This window comes from Apostichopus japonicus, chromosome 18 (genome assembly GCF_037975245.1).
Source record: "Apostichopus japonicus isolate 1M-3 chromosome 18, ASM3797524v1, whole genome shotgun sequence".
NCBI lineage: Eukaryota > Metazoa > Echinodermata > Holothuroidea > Aspidochirotida > Stichopodidae > Apostichopus > Apostichopus japonicus.
The window spans coordinates 8,202,501-8,211,288 of NC_092578.1; the positions used below are offsets into that span (position 1 = coordinate 8,202,501).

The window sequence follows — 8,788 nt, forward strand, 5'->3', positions numbered from 1 at the left end:
CCATTATCACTTTGAACTTCGGTTGCCGCATTTGGCTCTGGATCCGCCATTTCACAGGAAATTTTGATTTGATATCGCACTTGTGATCGGTGTTTTGTTTAGTAACTACTAGTGGTATGTGTACTTGTCTACTGTGTACGTGAATGGTACCGTAGCAGCGACAACAAATATGTGTTCAAAACGTGACGTCACATGACGTCATGCGAATCGGAAAATTTTCGAGTAAACAAAGTTTCAAACGCCGAAAAGGGTAAATTCATTCTCAATTTTCGACTTGAAAAATCAAGTTTTAAACTGGCAGATTGGTTGATACATGTTTTAGAGAACATTCTTTGATGGATCCCAAAAATATAGGACTTTGAAATTTTCGTGTCATGGCCACTTTAACATAAAGTCCGGCTTTAGGAATCACAAATGATTTTCGAGTTGGTTAGCATCATGTTTGATCTCTAGAGTAAGGCAAAATATGTCACCAAAAACAGAACTAGTATTGTTCGATACAGGTGACAAACGCCTACAGCGTAATAACGACCTTCCTTACCGGTTTAGAACCTCTGGACATACAATCAGCGTCCATGGCCTAGTTTGTTAGGGCTGGAAGTTTTTTCACTGTTCTTGATTTTCTAACTCATTACGATTTTCTAACTCATATATATATATATATATATATATATATATATATATATATATGCGTTCGTTCTTAATTATAGAAACTCTTTTTTTTTTCGTTTGGCCGAATTGCACAAGCCGGACTTTCAACTAGCACAGCACTTTACAAGATATTTGTTTTGTTTAACAGAGTATAGATTGCACTCATTAGGACTCAGAGCCGTATATAGAGATACACAGCTCTGTAAGGACCCTGAGTCGTAGATAGGACAGCGCCCTCTGTTAAACCATAAATAGCCGCATTGACAATTTTTTTCCCAGCATTATTTATCCTTTTCATAAAAATATATTAATAAATGCAAATTTTCATTAACAAATATAATGAAACACTAAGCTTAGAAATAGACAAACTGCATAAATATATTCTGGTACTAAGTTGAAAAGAAAGAGGAGAGCATTTAGAAAGCCACTGAAAGCTTGCGTCAAAAGTTCCGCAGGTACAGATTTAAACTATATAGATGGTAGGATTGGACGTAATAAGCAAAACAACAACAACAACAACAACAACAACAAAAGGAAAGAAAGAAAAGGTTAAACAACGACAATGACAACCAATAAGCCTACAGCTAACAATACAGATTATCAACAAAGGGAATGTTCTCATTGGGAAGAGTTAGAAATTGATCTAACAAAAAGTTCTTAAGTTTGGATTTGAATGACACTATGTTGGTGCAGAATATGAGAGATGGTGGTAGGGAATTCCAATATTGACGCCTTGATATTTCAAGTGTACTGACTAACAGTGAAGCGAAACAATGGGGGAAGTTGAGTAGCACGTCTTGTATTATATATAGTTTTGAATAGAAGAGTTTCTTTAAAAGAAGTTAACAAAAGTAGAGGACATAAAAAACGGCTTTTTGAAAAGGAATGATGTCAAAGATAGGAAGAGTTTGTTACTTTGTTTAAATATAAGGGACCGATGTGGGCAAACCTTGAAGAATTAGTTAAGAATCTAACAACTTTTTTTTGTTTTTTTGCAAAACACATACTTTATTGAAGCTTACTTTTAAAAGTATTGCTCCAGATTATACAACGGTATGTGAGGTTAGGTTTGTGATTAGCACATAATACAATTTATATAGAATATGATCACTAGGCAGAAAGTCTTTTAATCTAGTGATAATACCAAACACCCTTTGCAACTTTATTCGTTATTAAATCAATATATGTGCTCCATGACAAACAATCAACAATAGTTGCACCCAGAAATTTGGCATTGTTTGAAAAACAGATATTGGCATACCATTTATGGAAATTTGTACACATGAAGTATTTACGAAGGCCCAATATCCACAAAATAAGAATTGAACAAATTTGGTATAAATTGTGTATCAGTATTTTGGCAGTTTTGACTCCTTTTCGTTGACTTTTTCTTGGTAAGTGTATTAACTAAATTCCATGTATTTCTTAAATTAATTTCTTGGAATTCACTGTTGGAAGTATTGCACTTGCCACTGCGAATGGCTTTAATGTACTTTGGAATGAACATAATGAAACTTATTTTCAACAGTTGGACTATTCTTAAATTTCCTGAATAATTGGTTTTTAGTTCGACATGATTCCATGCAGGTGTGCAACAAGACTTCTTGCAATTTGATTTTTTTTCCCTTCTTTATCGTTTTAGCAAAGCATTTCCCATAATAGAAGAAAATGGTTTCGGTGAAAAAAAAACGATAAGGAATTTGACAATTGTTCATACCATCGGTAATTTTTCCAATCAACTTGAGAGAGATTATGCTAACAATTTTGAATATTTTCAGTTGTGACGGGACGAAAGTTTGCATCACTTATGTTTTAATTTCTACACTTATCAACATATTCAATTTTAATTTCAACTTAATATAATTCGAAAATATGTTATCAATGAAAGACGAAGTAGTAGGTGTTGTTCTAGTTGCTTTTATCAATTAATGGTCGAAAAAAATAACATGAAGATATATCAATGAAATAACGAGCAACTGTCGAGTTATACAACCCATTCATGGAAAGTTCCAAGTTGAAATCACCCATGGAAAATATGATGAGCAATTTACCTTTCAGACATGACAAAGAACTTCATCATAAGCAGGATATGCCCAATTTTAACTGAGATCTTCCAGGTTATAAGGTTTTTCTTTCTTTCTTTTATGCTGAATGAAAATGTTATTTCCAGTGAAAACGGCGTGAAACTTCCACTAACAGCTTATGATCTGGTCTGATATCACTTGCCTTTCAAAGGCAATCCAGACAGTGCAGAAAACGTACATTTTCTTTGTGCTTATACACTGCTAACACTGTTGCGTCTGTAACTGAAAATGTAAAGTGGCAGTGTGATGTTATGTGAAGACTTGAAGTCTATCACTTCCAGAAATAACAAACATTGTGCGATCGTTTAAAGGAGTTTTTCAACATTAACATTTCTACCTCGTGAAATACCGATAATCTGTACATTGAATAGAAAACATGCTCCGATTTTGTTAGTGAAATCACGTCTACTATCTTGACCATACCTGAACAAGAGGATGCTGTCTATCATATTTGAACTGACGCTCTCAGTAACGTCACGACAGGATATCAACGGATAATTTGTTTTTTGTTGGTTTTTATTGTTTTTCATCTGTCAACGCAATAGATGTCAATGTTTATTCTCTATCTTTATACCCACCTCTTTAGATGGCGCAGCTAAGGAAACGAAGCGGTCAGCCGATGTAGTCCAACTTATGACCGGTTGCCCAGACGGTTGGCCTTTTGAGGTCGTGAGTCGAGATGAGAACGGCTCACCGTTAATGCAAGTTTGCAGAAGTGAAAAGCAAGATGGTAACTGGCGATGTGCCGAAGGTTGGCTGAGATTGAGAAAGGAGATGACATGCATTCCCGATAGCAATCCCCATAGCAATCCCCATAGCAATCACCATAGCAAACCCCATATCAAGACCCATAGCAATCCCCACAGCAATCCCCATAGCAAGACCCATAGCAATCCCCATAGCAACGAGTTACCTCGCGATCTCGTGAAGCAGCCAAAATACGCGCCATTATCAGACGAACGTAAGTTACTTTTTATACACATTCCCAAAGCTGGAGGAACATCTCTAGAAACGTCGTTTCTTTTCGACGACAGACGGAGAGCACTCGGAGGTGTGTACCTTGGTGGTCATGCTAAGATAAAAGCCTTCGACCAGGAATTCTTCCGGAGTTACCATAAATTTTGCATGATCCGCCACCCATGTTCTCGATTAATATCGACATGGAGCTACTATTCTCAAAACTTGGGAAATCATGGTGACGCCCTTTGGACACAGAAATTCATGAGCGAAGCATCAAAGTCATCTTTTGATTGGTTTGTCGAAAAGACTCTGTATCCCGGGGGACAAGTTCGCGTCAATAACCAGGTTCATCTTCAACCACAGGTCGGTATGATATTTGACGACAATGGTAACCTCGCTTTGAATCAAGTACTAGTGTTTGAAAATTGGAATGAGAGTATCAACGAGCTCGGTAGACGGATCAACACTGACGTGAGTTCTCTTAGACAGACTCATATATTATCGAGTAAACATAAGAGTTGTCGCGAGATGTACACGCCCAAGACGTGGCATAAAATGATCGAGTTATACGCCATGGACTTTTGTGTTCTCGGGTATTCAACCAATTTAACTGAAGTTGACAAATATCCACCTTTGAATGTTCAAAGCTACCAATTAAGCCAACGTTACAAAAGTTGTTCTGTGAAATTAGGATTGGGTATGAACAGTGCAAAACGGGAGAAAGAGAGCGATTCACCAAACAAAAGGAATTTACCTAAATTAGTGCAAGAGGAAAGCGAGTGTGTTGTCTACACGTATTATCAACCAAAGAAAGATATAGCCGCCGATGAGCTCAGCGCAGCGGGAGTCACTCTTAAAGCGTGGAAGTCTGCGTGGTCGGACGCTGGTTGGCGTCCTCGGGTGATATCGGAGAACGACGCGAGGAAACATCCGGAATATATGTCGCTACGCACCAGGTTTGAACGATTACCAACGACAAATGTAGCAGAGTATGAACTGTCTTGTTTCTTGAGACACGTTGCCATGGCAGCAGTAGGCGGCGGATGGATGGCTGATTACGATGTTTTACCATTTCATTTACCTAAATGTACCAAACCATTCAACCGTGGCGAATTCACCGCGTATCAGCTATACACACCTTGCCTCGTCTCGGCAAATAGTTCAGAGTATACACGCATTGCGAGATTGATGGCTGATATCCAATGGAGAGACAGTCCTGAGATCTTCTCTGTCAATGGCAAATTTCACGTTTCTGATATGCACGTATTGCAAAAGTTGTTCAAAGACAGGAAGATAAAGACCATGAGGGTCGTAATGGAGGCCAAAGAAATTTTCAAAACTCCCTTTAGCTGTGAACGATCGCTAGGTTATAGGGCAACCCCGACTGGTATGTCTAAGCTTCCATGGGCGGTGCATTATTCCCATTCATCTTTGGGAGCAATTCGTAAGGCAAATTTGTCGTCCGTCTGGCCAGGATCATCTTGGAATAGCGAAAGCTTGAATGCAGGAATTGAAGCTAAAAGAGGAGAATTTATGGCAGACTCTATCAATTATCTTAGAGAAACGTGCATTACAGACGCGGAAAAGGTGTTCCCTTAAAAGCAAACGCAACACAGCTGCGTTTGTAGTGTTATTTCTCTCGCTTTAAGAAAGAACGCCTGATTTCAAACTAATTTTGCCAAAATGATGAAATGTTGTCGTCATAAGAGATGATTAAAGTCTTGAGAGAGTCACAATATTCGCATTATAAACGAGCATAGACACTGATCCTTAATCTTCAGTAGTGTGTGTGAAGGGGTGGGGTAGTGGAGGCTACAAATTGTGTTAACAGCAATGATTTCCACTGTATGCGACAATATCTACACCAGCGCACATCATTGTGTGATCCTCCCTCCCTCCCTCCTCCCCCCCCCCCCCCGACTCCCACAATAATGTCAAACGGTGTATGGGTCTCTGAAGCATCACGTTCCAAACGTTTTCATAGTTATAAGGCAAACAGTTTAAGAGCCAACACGAAGCAGTTCACAAATTGTGGCTATGCAGTGTTAGTGACCATACTGTACTCGACTATTAAGACGTTCTGCTATAGGCCCGGTGTATATTAAATACGTTTCTATATCAGTGCCAAGGCGTGGGCTCTTCTTTACAGGGTGCACGTTAATTTTAACTTTTTTATTTTGCTTTTTTTATCCAGATTTCAAATATTAATTGTATAATTATCATAATTTGCAATTCATTTAAAAATTTTATGATTCAAATAATCTTTTAAGCTATATGTACAGAAGACGGGTAAATAAATATGATGACCGTATTCGTACAGTCCAATTAAATGTTACTTTTTGTAGACACTGTTTTTGCACTAATATATATTACGCGGGAGAATGCATTAAAAGAAAGCAGGTCGCACATATAAGTTCATAAGTTCAAAAACTCATTATTCATCCAAGAAAGACTGAATGTTGTATCATTAAGCACACACACACTTATATATAATATTTATGGGATGGCGATGGGGGATAGGAGAAACGGGATAAGGGATGAGGGATGGGGAATAACGGAATTAAAAAGGGTTCACTAGCACGGTGTTCAAAGTATAGAATTTCAAAAAGAAAATCTTGCAATTTGTAACAAACGTACTCAAATATCAGTTAACTTAAACTTGTATGTTTATAAGGTTTCGCCATTCTGGGCAATGCTATAGACTTCGTGACATAAACTGTTGAATTGTAATAGGTTATTTTAGAACTTTACCGCCATGTCCAAACTCCTGGCCCTTCACCATGCCCCCCCCCCCACACACACACACACTACCCTCCTCAGATGGGATGACTGGTAACGTCACTATACGGTGAAGAGAAAGTTAATTGCCTAAAGCAAAACTTTATTCCTTAATGATAATATCCCCACCCGGTTAAAATACTCAGTGGGGAGATTATTTACACTGTCACACCGGCAACCCAGGGAGCTACGGCCAACTCATTTATCTTTTAAACAAATAAAATATTACGCATGTTCATTTTGCAAACATTTTCGTCGGACCGAGAAACCGCAACTAAAACTTCTTTGAAAGTAAAGCTTCACACATTTGTCAATGAATCAATCATACTTAATGTTCCACGGGGGGGGGGGGGGGGTCGGTCCTATAAGTCAAACGTTTCTTTTGTCGATACCTTCCTTGTTTAATTAACCGATCTAACATAATAAGGCCCTTAGACTTTTTGATACTAAGGTCATAGTGTTCCTCGAACATCACTGCGAAAATCACAAACCTGCGATTCGCGAGAAGTCCAACTTCATCAGTTTATTCGAATTACTTGACAACTTTTCAAGTGAAAATGGTTATCGCAAGTTTGACCATTTATTCCGAATGACGTATTTCTTTCTTACATATACCTGCATAAATTCAGTCATATTATTTTGTTTTCCGTCAAATACCCCCCCCCCCCCCCTCCTCACGCCCTCCGCCTACCATTGCCTACAGTATATTGTTTGATTGAAGCCCCTATAATTTCATGAACGAAAGTTAACCGAAATCATCATTATCTCAAAACTACATAAGGAATATTATTGAAGCACTCGGCCGTTTCAGGGAGACATGATCTAGTGGGTTGGTGGCTGCTGGGTGGGTGTCATATTACCAACGTATTACGGTCAAAGTTGCTACCACTAGTCGAAGCAGAAGGCGAGGTCATATTCTGGTAAACGTATGGACAAAGGCTAAATTGCATTATAAGTATGTCAAACAAGACAGAGATTCGCCGTTCTCCTCAGCTGTTTAAATCCTTGATAACGTCTATATATACTTGTTACACATTAAATAGCAATCTTGATTGTGTCAAGTACATTAGTACAAGTCCTCTCGCTCAATATAGGCGACTTATGCATACCACCACGTTATTTTGATTGACTAAATCGGTTGCAACAACCCAAAACAAGCGCTATTGATTTACCGCATAACCCGGGGGGGGGGGGGTATTTGAGTGAGTTTTCTCCTCCCATAACATGTGCATTCTTGTGATTTAATAATCCATGAGTCCTAAGCGTATACGTACCATGACAAATTAGGTTTTTAGCTATTTAGGAGAGGTCGTAGTTAAGCATATAGTACTCCCCTACCAGCTCTCGCGGAGGAATCTTCCAGTTTCACCCAGGAATTTCTAAAACGCCTTAAATTACATTGTTGATGTTTAGACCATCACGGTAAGTTATTTCATTCTCTTTAATATCCAAGTATTAAAAAGAATGATGGCGACTGAAAAACATGCAACAAACAAACTAAAAATAACAAACAACATAATTAACAAAGAGAAAGGCCACAACCTTTAAAATGTGAAATGTGCATTGGAATTTCGTATATTTTCGGTAGGATTCCGGGTTCTTAAAATCATGAACTATTCAGAGAGTTAAATGTGCTGTATTGCATACGAATGTGTGAAGCTGGATGTGTGTGTGGGTGGTGTGTTATGGGGTTGCTTTGATACCTGTTGAATATTTATGAAATGGCGTCATTAAGTGACGTCATATACTACTGTACGCCAACGCCATGAAACCACACGATCGTCGTAACTTCTGGCAGGGGTTTAGTCATCATCACTGGAGACAGACCATTGCCTCTCACACCGCCCTTATTTACCCATTCTAACTTCTCAAGCGATATCTGATCTCTTGTAGAGTTTGCGGCATCCAGTATGTTGACGAAACCAAAACCACCCTCAAGAAGCGTTTCTATGGTCACAGATTCACAATCAACACCATGAGGACCGAGACCACGGTTGGAGAACACTTTAACCTTCCCAACTATACCATCAATGACAAGTACAAAGGATTGAATCCTTAGGTAGCCGTCCTGACCTAGTACGAATAAGCAGAGACTGTGGATACAACGCCTTCGCACCATTCAAACTCATTTGCTCAACATTTAGGAACGACATGACTAACTTTTCCTCTGTCCGCCCCTCCATCTCCCTTTGTCCCCCCCCCCCCTGTCACATCTCTTCTCGTAGCTCTCTTCCACCCTTTTTTTCTCGTTTTCTCGACACCTTTCTGTCTCTGTCCTTCTCTAGTTTATTCCCTACCCTCTCCCTTAATCCTCT

General features: G+C 38.9%; 1 protein-coding gene and 1 long non-coding RNA gene across 6 annotated transcripts in view; one reads left to right on the forward strand and one right to left on the reverse strand.

Annotated features, from left to right (window-relative positions):
• The window catches only part of LOC139959073 (uncharacterized), a 2,059-nt gene extending 1,670 nt beyond the window's left edge, over positions 1-389 (reverse strand). The window contains exon 1 of the long non-coding RNA XR_011789956.1: positions 1-389. This exon is cut by the window's left edge and continues 225 nt beyond it. This is a non-coding gene — a long non-coding RNA (uncharacterized lncRNA).
• The window catches only part of LOC139959068 (uncharacterized), a 31,723-nt gene extending 25,698 nt beyond the window's left edge, over positions 1-6,025 (forward strand). For all 5 annotated transcript variants that reach the window (XM_071956628.1, XM_071956629.1, XM_071956625.1 and 2 more), the window contains one exon: positions 3,322-6,025. In XM_071956628.1, the coding sequence (XP_071812729.1) occupies positions 3,322-5,294 (1,973 nt within the window). In that variant the 3' untranslated portion in view covers positions 5,295-6,025. The remainder of the gene's footprint in view (positions 1-3,321) is intronic.
• The last annotated feature ends 2,763 nt before the right edge of the window (positions 6,026-8,788 follow it).